Raw genomic sequence first — 15,315 nt, 5'->3', positions numbered from 1 at the left:
AACCCACGTTAAATCACTTGGATTTTTACGATTTTTATAGTGTTTCGCTTTACGACAATGGGTTACTTTCATTTTCGTGTGTCTTTGTTACACCCTTGGCCTCCATAACTCCCGCTATAGCTTTGCAGTTTGATTCCACAAAAAGTATAATAGTATAACATAAAAATGAGACGTCCATTACTTAAAATCACATTATTTTATTTAAATAAGTCTATAACAAAAAATTTCTAAACGCTGATTTTTACAAGTGTTAGATTTCACGAAATATGTAGTGGTCAATGTGTTAAAAACACTGTTTTGTCAATTTTATCTTTTTTTTTCTGTTTTTTGGCTCTGGAGATTTTTTTTTTATTTAATCGCTTCACCGATACGGGGTCAATAGTTGGGCTGTTTGACAGTACCGTGATCAATCAGCTAGTCAATCGCTTCTATTTCTGCCCGATCAGTTTCTACCGCCTGCTGAACGCAACGAATAATAAACCGACTCGAATGCAGCTGACTCAATACGTTAATGAGAATTTCGCGTCATCGAACGAATTGGTGAATTGGACTCTGCCAGATTGGACGGAGAATCCTTCGATTCTGAAACGTATCCAGGAGCCGAAATACCGAGAATGGGCGAAATATCTGAATGAAATCTGGAAGGACTTGGCGAGGAAGATGAGCGACGATGTTGAAATACATCCAGAGAGACACAGTTTGATTTACGTAAAAAATGGGTTTATTATTCCTGGAGGTCGTTTTAAAGGTAAGTCGTAAATTCAATTTTAATAGCAGCAAATGATCAATCAATGTACTTTAAACTTAGCATACCTACAGTATTCTATATACATATTTCAATCTATAGCCAGTGATATTTTGACAGAGTTTAAATTGAATAAATCTAACGAAAGATTAATGTACATTTAATTGATATAAATCGTATCACCTTTCTGTTTTTCTATTTGTTTTCTCCCAAAAGAATTCTACTATTGGGACAGTTACTGGGTGATTGAAGGGCTCTTGTTATCCGACATGTATCAAACTGCCAGAGGAATGATAGACAATTTCGTGTACATGGTGGAGAAATATGGGTTCATACCCAACGGGGGTAGAATTTATTACCTTATGAGGAGCCAACCGCCCCTGTTACATCTCATGGTACGTCATACTTTTTCATATTAATTCTAAACTCGTTTCACTTTCATCTGTCTGTGCATCATTATCGCTGAAATTATTTAATGAAGAGAATTTTTATTGCCCTTATCGTTCACGGTTCTAGTTTAAATTAACAAGCTGTACAATGATTAGCACCTTCAATTAATTATTTTAATTAAAGATCCTTCACTATAAAATGGTACCAAAGGTAATTTAATTATTTGAAAAATTTGACAAATAAAAATTTTACTTAATTTGAAATTATTAATAAATTGATACATATTGGAAATATGAATTTTTATTAAAATTGAACATGTGGCTGATTAATGCAGTGACAAAAGTAGTACATTTTGTCCTATATGTTTATTAAAATTATTTTAATATTTCTAACTGTTTAAGGCAATAAAAATTCGAACAATCGTTTCCTTATTCTCATTTCGCCAAATAAATTAGTTAGAAAGGTATTCGACAGAGAAAGTACGTGTTCGTCAATCGTAGAAAATTACAGCTGAAACCCGTGAACGAAATGGGACTTGAGTTTCGACTTAATTAAAGTCGCATTGATTGGTGTTAATTGCAATTCCATTTATTACTCGCATCAGCTCGATTCGATATGTACTGCACTTAAATGGTACACTGGTTCGATCACCATTCGAAAGGGTTGTTCGAAGAAATTTCAATAAGCTTTCCAATTCTTGTGTCGCTGAACTCGGTCGAGCTAGGAACTCTACTTTTGGCAAAATTTTACCACCATGGAAAAAAGTTTTCCCCATTTCCCTTCCGCCCAAGTCGGTGGCCAGTCCTCCAAGATTTCCATGCAATTGAATTCGCAAAGTCGATCGACGGAAAATGTGTGTAATTCAAGAGAGAAATCGATATGACCATCGTGAACGGGATACCCGGTTCGCATTGCTTAACTCTGGAATATTTTTCGAGGAAACTTGTTACTTAGAAGATAAGACTTTGTTATTTCCTTAAAGAATCCGGACAAGAGGAAAGTTATTGCAGCGGATAAGCTTCCGACGCGACGTAGGAAAGAAATTAATTCATAGATTAAATGTACATTGGCAGAAGAAAGTTGTTGTATATGAAATTAAATGGAATTGAGATTGTTGTGTCTGAAATGACCTATTTCAGAAAAGTTGATGCAATTTCATGGCATAAAAGTATTGCAACATAGAATATATGGTAGATCAAATTGAAGGTTAAAATTTATTGAAAATAACTACATCAAGATTTTATAAATCTTCTGCAATTATCTTAGACTTTTTCTATTTCGAAAGAGAATTCTCCATATGGTACATCATTGTGCGTTGCAATATGCAACCAGTCGTGTGATATTAAGAATATTAACGAACGGTTTATATAGTCATTTTCGTTAAACTTCAAGCTTTAAATTAATGTATCACAAGTGATATCTTGTAATACTTTTATGTCATGAAATTCGCCAAAAAATTGTACTTTTGATTTTACCTTCGACTTCGCAATAGTTTGTGCTGAATTTAAATCACTAGATAGTTAGACGATTTCTCTATAAATTTTACAAGTTGGATGTTTTTGCAGCAAACGAATGCTTGTTTTTTACAACAGTAGAAGAAATACAATTCACCTAGTGTAATACTGCAATTTTCGGAAATTTAGTGTTACCCCTGGATCAGTCGTTTGAATAAATCCGAGAACAAGAAAAACCAGGAAAATCGTTACCAAGCAAACTCCTTTGCGCCACATTTTCTTCGACGCACGAAAATTTCAAGTCGAAGAATACTCCAAGGAGTTTGGTGCATGCATACAAGTTCTCGCTGCTGCTTCTTTGACGAATCAAAGAGCAATCTCGAGTCCTTCCGCAATTCGACTGTTCGTTACTGTGAATTGCATTTCAAAGGGTAGCATCTCGTCGAATCTGTTCTTTTGACACGAATTCGAGTCTCAAGTTGAATGGAACGCTTGTTGGAAGTCGAATCGGATCAATAAATCGATCATTCGATTCCTTCTGTTGCTAGTTTTTTGAAAGGGACGATTAACTTACAATTAGTAGAATTGTAATTAATTATCCGTAGAGCTAGTGCCGACTATCGGAAATTCAAGGTTGGGCTATCGAGCCTCCAAGGGTGCTTAAATCTAATTTTTAAAATTGCACCAGCTTGAAAATAAAAAATTGTTGTATTCTGTAATTTGGGCGAGGGGAGACTAGCCCAGGGTGACAGACGCGATAAAGCCGGCCTTGTATAAAAGAGTTTGAATGAATTTCAGTTCAAAAATGAATGTTTTTTAGTTTCAAAACATGCATCCATACGTATGCAATCAATACTTCCACTATCCTACATCCCAAAAGTTTTTGTTTCATATCTTCAGAAAGTTTGAATTGGAAAGCGCTTACTTCCGAATGCAATCAACCCTCCAATATATTTTCGGTAAAGATATTTTATATTGCGTTGTTGTTGTCCGTGGCAAGTTTCGGAGAACCATCGGCAATATCGTGAAAGTTGGTGAATAATACATGATACTTGCTGCTGAATTTCGACTTCTATTCATAGGTTTCAAGGTACTTGGATTTCACGGGAGATTACAAATACCTTGGCATAATTTTACCTACGCTGGAGAAAGAGTTCGCGTTTTGGCAGCAACAGAAAATGATAGAGGTTACAAAAGATGGAAGGACCTACAAGATGGGACACTACGTTGTCAATAGCGCCAGACCACGACCAGAAAGTTACAGGTAACTATTCTGTTTTTTTTTCCTAGAATCCTAGAAACTTTTTACACTGTCACTGAAAAATAGATGGCCAAACTTTGATAACGTATTCCACAAGGGATGATGGAGGATCGTGCAAACATAAATTTGAGAATGTTTTCTTTCCAAGATAAAATTTGAAATAAAAATTTTGTTTTATTTTTTTTTAAATTATTGGCATTCCGATTATTAGTGATTAATGCTAAAAATTTCTAATATCGAAATATTAAAATTTCTAATTGGATATTTAATAAAATATTAGTCTGACAGCTTAAATTTAAAAATTTGTTAATTGTATGCGTAGTAATAATATTTTAATACTGAAACGGTTTTGACGATCTTTGGAATATTTTTATGACTTTAGAGAGGATTACAATATGGCACAAGAACTGCCCGAGAAAGACCGGGATTTCTTTTACAATAACATAAAAGCAGGCGCCGAAAGCGGGTGGGACTTTTCCAACAGGTGGTGTTTGACCAACAACAAAAACGCACCGCTCAGTTTACTGAACATTAGCACGCAGTACATTATACCTGTCGACCTTAATGCAATCTTGCAGCAGAACGGACGCCTTCTCAGCGAATTTCACTCTCTCCTGGGGAATAGCGCGGTAAGCTCGAAACTAAAGCTGACGAAGTTCTACCTATAAATTAATACGTATAACAGGTGCCATAATATCGTTGTAGTTCTATTAACTACCGGAGTTAGATCATTTAATATAATTCAATTTGTTGATCCAGTTAGGAAATTAAATCGAACTTTAACCCTTTCGCTATTATTATATCTCCCTTTCAATGAGCTACTTTTTTGTTTATATTATAATGAAATACTTTGTATTCTGTATTATAGTGTACTATTTATGGTAATTTTTTTAATATGATATTTAATCATAATTTCTAAATTCTTATTATTATGTTTACTATTTCAGAATTTGCACACTTTGTATTTGACCGCTATAACATTATAGTAGCATAATAGCCTAGTAGTGTAGTAGTATACCTTATTTTATAGCACTATCCATACCTTGATAGTGAAAGGGTTAAAAATTGCCAAAAAGGCATTTTTATATTTCACTAGGAATTTGGTACAATAATTTTTTCAGGTATTAAATATGAGATAGAAAAATGCATGAAACATCAATTTGACATCAATAATTAACGTCTTTCGTTGTTTGTCAATAATTTTTTGCAGAAAGCTCAGTATTACGCGAAAATCGCGACAGAACTTCAGCTTGCCATCGACAATGTTCTGTGGAACGAAGACGAAGGGATATGGTTCGACTATGACATGAGTCATAAGGTACCCAGAAAAACATTTTACCCTTCGAATCTTGCGCCATTATACACGAGAAGTTACAATCGCAATCAACGGGAAAAGTACGCATTGAGTGTTGTAAAATATCTCAAATTGCAGACCATCGACAGTTTCTTTGGTAAGTGTTTATAATTCAATAGAAATTCATTCTATTGATTTGTTTTAAAATTGTACGAAAAGAATTCTTTGCCTTAAGGGTACGTACCATTAGAATGAAATCGAATGGAATCGAGATAAGGAACGTATATTCATTCCTATTTTAGTCACGAGCAAAAGAGTGCATTTCATGGGGTGCATGAACAGTATTGTTAAGTAACAGTCTAGTTGACTGGCGGTGCATTGAACTGAATTCTGATAAGTTTTTGTTAGGAAATCCTTTGTGAAAGTATAATATATATTGATTCAATAGATTATGAATATTCAATTTATTTAAAAAAAGTAATAACCAAAAACCGAAGCTTAATTTTAAATAAAAAATTTGTATTTCATTATAACCAATAGTAATACATTTAGAAATCATAATAAATTATAATTAGAGGTAGGTTTAAAATTTGTTGCAATTTATAAGGGTATTCAATTTAAAGAGGTCAAAAATATGAGCTACAAAATTTTGCTTAGTATTTAAAAATTTAAACAAGAAAAATTATAAATTTTTGAGATAATAGCATAAATACTATGCCAGCAACTACCAATGTGTCAAAACTATATTATAACATTAATATTAGACAAAAAATGTAACCAAAAATATTTGCAAAATTTAGGAAATAATTACATAGAAAGATAGCAGAACACGCCCCATTAATTATGCATTTTGTTCTGAATCGATATCTCAATTAGTTATGGAGATACGAGATTTTAAAGCGTAGCACTTACAATGAGGGTTGTGAATGGGCTGGCCTAATCTCTGACCCACATTTTTTTCCTGGGAGTGCGTACGCGTAGTAGTAGTAGTTGTAGTAGAAAAGCATGAATCAGCGTCTGCCAATGCCTACCCCACAGGTGCTATAAGTGAAGTAGATCAACGACAGAGGCGACGAAGACAGGGATATTAAAATATTCGAAATTATGCTTCGCTTTAAATCACGATATCTCGGCATCCGAAAGTGTTATCGACGCGCATCAAACTGCATTTTAAAGAGGACAGATGCTTCTTTTTTACGATGTAACATATATGAAAATATTTGAAACGGTTTTGGCACAGTGCCGCTTTGAAGTTTAGATAATTTTAATACAAGTTGGATGTGACTTTGATGATAAATTGATTTCTAACGCGAATGATTTATGTATATTTGTAATTAATTATTTTATATACTGGATTTTATTGATCTGAAAAATTGTTTAATGGAAAATTTGAAATGATGGGAAATTTAAAAACATTTTGAGTAGTGTTTTTCTCTTGATTCTCATTGCAAATGTTGCGATGTTTAAACAAACAAAGAATAACAAGATATTATGCATATTTACATTTTTATTTTATAGAATTAACAAAGATTTTGAATTACAAAATACACAAGATAACAAAATTTTCATTTAAAAATTATACATTTCATTTTAGATTAATACTGTAATATACGTTATGTTAAATTTGGTCTCGATTCACTCAGGTTAACTCTATAAGCAAAAACATATATTAACATATGATCAAATACATTTAAGTGTATTGTTAATTTGTCATAATAAGGATGGATGATTTTCTGAGAAGGATTCAGTCTAAGATGCAAGCTGGTACAAATAGATGTGTGTAATAAGGTTGCTTTAATCAAATTGTTTTTATTTCGGTTTCGTAGGCGGCACACCCACGTCACTAAATTACACGGGTGAACAATGGGATTTTCCAAACGCTTGGCCACCACTACAATCGTTCATTGTGATGGGTCTTTACTGGACCGGAGTGAGAGAAGCGATGGAGTTCGCCGATGAATTGGCATCTAGATGGCTTAGTTCTAATTACGCTGGCTTTGTCGAAACCGGACAAATGTTTGAAAAGGTGAGCTATAAGTAATACCGTGAAAGGAGAGTAATTCATTTTGTTTCGGTAGATTTAAAAAAAAAAAAAAAAAAAAAAAAACAGAAAAGAACGGTGGAAAAATAAATGGTCTTTTAATAGAAGAAGCCATATACATTAACTATGTATGCAAAAAGGAAGTTGAATAACAATTCCTTTTTATATGATTGCATATATTTTCTTTCTAATTTATTTTCTAAATTTATAATTAAATAGATCTCTGCACACTAATGTAAAATATGCAAATTTAATGCAATTAGAATTACAATTTTTTTTATACTATTGTATATGTTTGCTTCTTATTCCATTTTAATTTATTCTCTACACAAATCCATTCTGTAAACATTAATTCTTCCTTCTTATTGAAATTGAAATGATTCACTCGAGATCGTAAAAATTCTTTAAGCCAAGCTGAAGTGAGATACCAGATGATGTCCTTTTCTCTCTATAAGGCCAAGAGGAAGAAAGTCATTTAAGTTTATTAAGCTTCCAATATCATCACGATCATCGTTTCTTTCACTTGATTACTCAAAGAACGCGTTGCATATTCATCTGTATTAAAAAATTTCATTTATGCAATTTTGCATTTCGAACTATATTGGAAATACATAAATTATATCCTGAACGAAAGAGCTAATTTCTGACTGAATGAGAAATCAATTCGAAACGAAAATGAAATTCAACAAGAATGTAAAAGCAAGTTAATCCATCAGAATTTTGAAAGCACACTTCCACTAAAAATCGACTGGCAAAACTGATTTAATTAAAACTTTTCCTTTTTTTATATCCGTGGTAAAAGCTGGTATATTGACGCTGGGGAGTAGCTTAATAACTTTTCCTTAACAATGAATGTAAAAACTTGACATTTTCCCAATTTTTAGTTATCCAAAGTTAATATTCGCGATTGAAATTTTCCAAATAACCTTAATTTTAATTATATTTTAATTAATTTTAATTAAAAAAAAAAATCGTTAGATTACGACTCTTTTACCAGCATGTTATAAAAATATATTCATTCAATTTTTTTTGTGCCCGAAGCAGATTTTAATTAGCAGATTTCATTTTTATAAATTCACAATCCTTTCTAACCATTATTGTACAAAGAAGTACAATTAATTGCAATGGAAATTCCCGATACCAGAATAAAGAGAGAGGAGAAATATTACATTATTCTGGTGTAAAATATAAATTGTTCTGCATACAGTTCACTTTATAAATTCCACATTTTCGCATATAAATATGTATACACGTGCAGGACAAGCTGTTCAATTTTCCTCGGGTATATAAACGAGGCTTTATGGCATAACTTGGTTGACTGAGATATGTGTTGCCTTCGAGAAAGGGACTATCGAGGCTACGAGATAGATGCATAAATTCACGCTGAAATATATCTCGTTCGACAGAAACGACACGTGGTGTGAGTGAGTTTCAACTGGAAATAGAATGAATCTTTGTTCATCATTTTTTATCCTGCTGGAAATGTTCGCATGGTCGGAACGCTTTCTATTCTCTTTCCACTTTGTCCACATTTCTTCATTAACCATCCTCGTGTTGTTTTTACGCAATCATGAGAAAATGGAAAAGATGGTAGATGTACACGTACGATCGTCATAGCTGAAAAGCATGCTGCGTCCGTACTTCGTTTTCATCGTGATACCATGACCCAAAGGAAAATTTATGAAGTTAACCTGTCGGTGGGATTTCGGGTGAAAAATATCGGCAGGATTTCTTTCTCCTTCATGACAGACAAGACTAACCGAACGATGTTGTATTTCAGAAGACTGTCTCTCGAAAAGAGACGGTTTATTGATTTAAACGTTCACCGTCTGGATAAATTGAAAACTACTGTTGGCTTGCAAAGAATAGGTTTTTTTTTGTGAATTCTTTTTTCATTTCAAAACGTATTCGAGGGTAAACTTATTGAAGAGAGATTGTTTGAATAAATAATTTAAGCCTGGGACGGCGGACCATGAAGAGAGCTCCAATTTTAAATTGAAATAAATGGGTCAATATTTTTGAATGTTGTAATTGTATGTCTTGTTCTTATCTTCGCAGTAACAAAGTCAATATCTATATAAATTATCCTTCTCTTTAATTGAGCATTTTTCAAATTAAACGACTTCTGATAGTCTCCCATGAAACAGCTCCGAATTAAGAAAGAAGATTTAAGAGAGCGGCTCGTAATTGCAGTTTTATACCCGTAGCGACAATAATTCTCAATGAAGTTCAGGAAATATCGAAGAAGATTATCGTCAGCATTATCGTTATTAGAAGAGAAATTTATTGCTGAGGAAATCGTATCGAAGTTAATACTATACGAGAAATAATTGCTCGGGTAATTGACGTTATTAAAAATTGATACGAAGGCACGAAGTCGTCTTCGATCCTTTCTGAAGACCTGCAAATAGATGTAACATTCGAAATTCAACCATTTTAACAAGGTTTCTATTTTAAAAATAACTTTCTAGTCAATCGGTTTCGTAATTTTCACTTGTTCTTTCTATAAGAATTGTTGTTTCTTGGATGAAAGAAATTATCAGTGCTAATGGAACTGGAATTAAATTTTCTATATTAAGCCATTTCTATCCTGAAAACGTAATTCAAGAAAATAATTGAATCGAATCCGGTTCTAATCTCATGTTTCCCGGAAAATCCTTAGATTCTCGAGTGGAAGATTTTCATCTTAACCGGATCATCCTGACGTTTCCAGAGTGCCTTTTCGACAAATTGAATGCAATCCGTTCGGCCTGAAAACGAGACGTTTAATGCGAGTAAATGCAAACAACGTACCCCTGAAGGGTAATGAATTTTTAACACACCGTAACGAAGCTCAGTTTTCCTTCGTTTTCTCTCAAGAAACTTTAATCGCGATTAGTCCTGTGAGTGAATAAAAGTACAACAAAGGGAGAGCCTGTTTGACTAAGAAGATCCTTGAAAGATCTGCTTTGTATGTGAGAAAAGAGAAGAAGAATCGACGTTGTTTCTTCTCGTCCTTGTTCAGAATTTCATTAGAAGCAAAAGTTAATCCCGCTCAATGATCAACTTGGTAAACTTTAATTAGTCATTGCTCGCTTGCTACTACTTGGAAGTGTTGATTCTTGTCTCTTGATCGTTAGAATTCAGAATGGAACTCTTGGCACACTTTGTCAGGTTAAATCCTGCCTCTATCTTCTCCTTCGGTTCTTTGTGTATCCTCTTTCCATTGGTGCGAGTAGATGAGGGTCAAGATAAGCCTGGTACCCTGAAAAGAAAAATTTTTGTTACTCTCTTGTTTCTTACAAAATGAAGCTTCTGTACACGGCAACCACAAAAGTTAATAAAGAGAGTTGATCGATGCGTAACTTAATTACTTCCTTGAAGTAAGTCCTTTCATAATGAATCAAGCGATTGCTTACTGTAATTAATGTTTTAATTGCAGTACGATTCGAGTATACCTGGTCAAGGAGGTGGCGGAGGGGAGTACAACGTTCAGACCGGTTTTGGATGGACCAATGGGGTAGTACTGGAATTTCTTAACACCTTCTCTTCCCTTAGAGTTAAGGAACCGAGAAACAACAGCGAATTGTACATGGAGATCGAACAATAACTGGTGAGAAGGGACATTGGTAAATGAAGGGACAATAGAGAAGAACGATGCAATTTAGGGAATTCTAAAGATTTTTAATTATAATTCTTTTATGTTTAGTATAAATTTTGCTAATTGAAAGTTGTCAAAAATAGCAATGAAAATAATTTAAAATTCTGAAGGTACTAATATCAGTGGAGCCCAGGACTGTAGCCCCTTTAGACCTTCCTTTAATCCACCACTGACCTATATAAAATTTCATAGTTTTCAGAATAAAAATTATTTTTGTTCTGCAAGTTAAGCATTAATTTATAGATATATTAAGTGTTACGTATATAATTTTTTAAAAATTAATATTTTCACAATTTTGTTGCAGGTTTCATCGATGACAATGCAACGCGTATATTCCAATGAATCTAGTCTATACGAAAAAAAAAAAAAAAACCGGCAGCGCGTTTTACGAAACCCACCGTTTCTCCAACGCAACTCCACATATGCTTTCAAGAGAATCTTGATTCTCTTTGCCTTACAAATTGTGATCGAACATTGTTAATCTTGTTCATGTTGATAGTAGGTATTTGTACTTACAGTTGAACGCACAATGATTTCTTGGGTACAAACATTTGTCCAATTTGATCTTAGCAAAAAAACAATATTATTTCTATATTTAATGTTTCTTGATAATCTTACTGATCTACAATTAATTCATTACTAATTTTCGTTATAATACGTACAGTATTAAGCAAAGTGGCCTCCCTAAGGAAATAACTAAAAATTTTTATTTTTACGATATTAATATTAAAAGTGATTTAGAAATAAAATAATATCATTTTTAATGATTAAATATTAGAAAATTTAGTATGTAATTAAGAAATATGAATAATAATATCAATTGCAATTTAAATTCTCCCGCGTAAATGTTCATACGCAAGTGGTGGGGGGTCACAAACCTATATATATGAGATCTTCTCCCCTCCATCGTCATTCTCCAGGTGGCCACTGACGGGCCTGGAAGGGGGGATATCGGCATTTCCCTAGGGAAACCGACTATGCTCGGTACTGTACAATTATTCATATATCAAATTTGCAGCTAAGTTGACAGGAAATTTATTCTATTTAACAAATCGTGTGAGGATACCACATTTTTAGCACAATGAAAAGATATTTATTCGCATCGGAATAGAAATTTCGAATGGTTACCGATGTCAGTGACATCATAATAATGTTATATTATTATTTTTTGTTTTGTTTTTAGTCGAATTCGACAAACGTGTATGTCGCATACACGCTAATAACAAACACAAAGTATGATTGCGTGCAACTTGTCAGTATTGTAATTTAATGCTAGCTGTAACGATAAGTTAGAGTACTGTTAAAGAAAAAATTCGTTTTGTTTGGTGTTTGAGAGAAGTAAAAGAACCTCCGATATTTTAAGCTTCGTGTATTTCCAAAGAATCGTTTTATCGACATTGCTATGTACAGCTATTGAAAATGATGAATAAGTATGGAATATAATGATGGTTTATGAGAAAGGAAACGATATTTCAATATATTATTAAATGAAACATACATTTATAACAAAAGGTATCGTGTGCATGTATGGAAATAAAGGAGAGATATAATTTATCATGAAGAAAAATTGTTTTATTTCAACTCGTGTTCTATTGAAGATATTCTTCTCTGAAAATTATGAAACTGTATCAAGGATGAGACAGGTGTTTCTTCCAAGTGAAGAAATCTTAATGACAAGATGTTGATATTAATCAAAGAATATTTTTGGATATATTATAAAAATATTAAAATTTTTATATCAAAATTTCCATATTACAATATAAATAATTTTAATGAACTAAGAAGAGAATATTTTTACAATAATAAATTTTGAATAAGTTAATCAGTAACTTATTAATTTTACAGAAAAAAAGAAATAATTAATTTCAATCACTATCAGCTGATATAATATTTACAGTTGCTCAACTACTTTCAAGAATCGTGGTTTCATATATCACACACATTTCCTGTAAATAATTTATTACAATTTTTCACTTACCGAAAACGAGATTGTAAAAACCATCCGTACTTGCGGACATGTCTCGACTGAAAAATAAGTAGAACTACGTTTGAATGCAATTCACGTTCAAATTTTCTCCCGATTCCGCTTGATCGACCGGAAGAAACGAAATGTAACCAACCAATTGGCTATTGAACATTTCGACGAATAGGTAACCGGAATGCTACCATTTACAAAGCATATTTTCACGCAAACACATTGTTACGAATTTCTCAGTTAAACTCTACCGATACCAGTTTCTTTTACAGTGTTAAACACAACTCCCGCAATTTCGAGGTTCACGTTCCTTTTTTCGATACATTTCATTACAAGTTTACCCTTTTTCCACATAGCAAGAAGAGAATGAAAATTACGGAAAATTTTCGCCGTTTCTTTACCATTTGTTTATCCAGCCGAGTATGACGTTCAGAACAATTTACGCTTCCGTTAATGTCCAGAACAGCGTTCGCTCTTCCAAAAAGCAGTAAAAAGCAGTAATAACGAACTAAAAGTGCACTGTACGCTCCATGTGTTGCAGAAATTAATTCGTCGATGTACCTTTTTAATTAAGACGATTCAAAGGTATTTCACTTTCAGAAAATTAAAATTTTTTTTTTTTTATTATAAAAAATTCACAAAATCACCGAAGTAACAGAGCACTTTGATTTCTAGATTATTGGAAAATGGTTTTTTTAGTTCTTCGGAAAATTTGAAAAACGAGATAGTTGCCTTGGGTTTCAACGGGATTTTGTTTCGCGTTTTTAATATTATCGCGTTACACGGTGCGGTGAATTGAATTGAATTTACAGGCTTGAAAAATCGACCTGCCAGCTATTGTTTTTTCTTTTTTTTTTTATTATTCAAACGTTTACAGAATCAATATTGATAGAATAACGAATATACAATGTTTGATGTAGCATGAGCAAATATTATGTTGGATTTTTCAATAATTATGAATTCTAGGGAAAGAATAATTTGTCTGTATAATTTTTTTAGTACTTTTATGTCACGAAATTAGCTTAGACTTTTTACGTTTCGAAATTGGATACCTGATATTAGTACAATTAACACTGTTCGTTGCAATCCGCAGTTAGTCATCTCGTATTAAGAATATTGGCAAAGTGTTTACCCATTTTCATGAAACTTTTAGCTTTAAAATGATGTATCACAAATGATGTATTGTGTTGGATTTTATGTGTTTCGAAATTAGCCACTGTTTGCTTTAATTGGGCCTCAGCCATTTTATATAAAGAATATTAATGAAACTTTTACATGGGCAATTTCTTTAGATTTCGAACTTTAAATTGATATGTCATAAGTATTATTTGGTGATACTTTTGTGTCATCATTTTATTTTTGAAGTTGACTTAATATTTTCAATTTGCTAATTTGAAGAATTTCTTCATTTTAAAAAATGGCTGATGGAATGTATAAAATTTAAATTCAAAATAATACATTAATTAATGAATACATAAAGATTACAAAAATTAATTATGTGAAACGAAAATTAATATATTTGAACCATATGTGGTAGATTAAACTTAGACCACGTGTCTCCATTGTATGCAACTACGATAGTTGTTCGTGGCTAAGTATTCAAACGTTATTAACAACCATATCGTGTTACGATCGTTCTAAAGGATTCCTTAATATCTTCGCCGATAGTTGTCGTGATCTCCTTTAACGTTACAGTTTGCCCACTAAAATATGAAACGGCTGGCGGGCACCGTTTACCATAATCACGGTGAGCCGTGCAGAATATTGACTATTAACCGATACACTTGATACGAACGGTGTCGTAAAATCTGCAAGACTCCGTCACAAAGTGTTTAATACCCGAAACATAAAGTATCGGAACTTGAGTTGCATTTAAATTTAATGCAACATTAAATTAAAATTGTGTCTCTTTCCATGGACCGCCATTCGAGGGTTAAGCAGTTCATATTTTCATAACAGACCATTTAAAATTCTTGCTTTAAAAATATTACACCGTAGAATACTAATGGCTTGTTATTGTAATTAAAGGGTTAATTTGTATTTATTTTTAAACATAAGTGTTCCTTTGTTTTAGCTTTATCAACAATATCGTATTCATAAATGCAAAGTAGTGGCGGAAGAAAACATGAAAATAAACGCTCGAGGATATCTACATATGTATGTCTTTCTCCGTGAAAATCCCGTGAAAATGTTTTTTCACATTTATGCGCAAAATGATGTGCAGTTTGTACTCTATCGACAGGTCTATCGACGTTCCTGTCTACTGCATTTTTTCATGTAGATCAACGAAACGATTTGCGGGAATATTCCAGTCCAGTGATTGATCTGCTATCGACTCGTGTACAAGGTGGAAAAATGCTGAAGCACTGATTTCCAATTGGACATATGTAACAATGTTGATAAATTAATAAAATTTTGAGAATTTGAAGAACCTCACGTTTTTGAGGAGCTTTGAATTATAGGAATTTCAGAAATTTCAAAAATTGAAAATGAATTTGTATAAAACCTTATATTT

The 15,315-nt window shown here is 32.7% G+C and overlaps 1 protein-coding gene across 5 annotated transcripts in view; it reads left to right on the top strand.

The window, feature by feature from the left end:
- LOC117604599 (trehalase) overlaps nt 1-12,388 on the top strand; it is a 58,691-nt gene extending 46,303 nt beyond the window's left edge. For all 5 annotated transcript variants that reach the window (XM_076689336.1, XM_034324862.2, XM_034324861.2 and 2 more), the window contains exons 3-10: nt 447-748; nt 962-1,140; nt 3,672-3,853; nt 4,233-4,479; nt 5,061-5,301; nt 6,971-7,170; nt 10,607-10,777; nt 11,130-12,388. In XM_076689336.1, the coding sequence (XP_076545451.1) occupies nt 447-748; nt 962-1,140; nt 3,672-3,853; nt 4,233-4,479; nt 5,061-5,301; nt 6,971-7,170; nt 10,607-10,774 (1,519 nt within the window). In that variant the 3' untranslated portion in view covers nt 10,775-10,777; nt 11,130-12,388. The remainder of the gene's footprint in view (nt 1-446; nt 749-961; nt 1,141-3,671; nt 3,854-4,232; nt 4,480-5,060; nt 5,302-6,970; nt 7,171-10,606; nt 10,778-11,129) is intronic.
- The last annotated feature ends 2,927 nt before the right edge of the window (nt 12,389-15,315 follow it).

Source organism: Osmia lignaria, chromosome 7, assembly GCF_051020975.1.
Source record: "Osmia lignaria lignaria isolate PbOS001 chromosome 7, iyOsmLign1, whole genome shotgun sequence".
NCBI classification, from domain to species: domain Eukaryota; kingdom Metazoa; phylum Arthropoda; class Insecta; order Hymenoptera; family Megachilidae; genus Osmia; species Osmia lignaria.
This window is presented reverse-complemented; position numbering and strand designations above follow the sequence as displayed.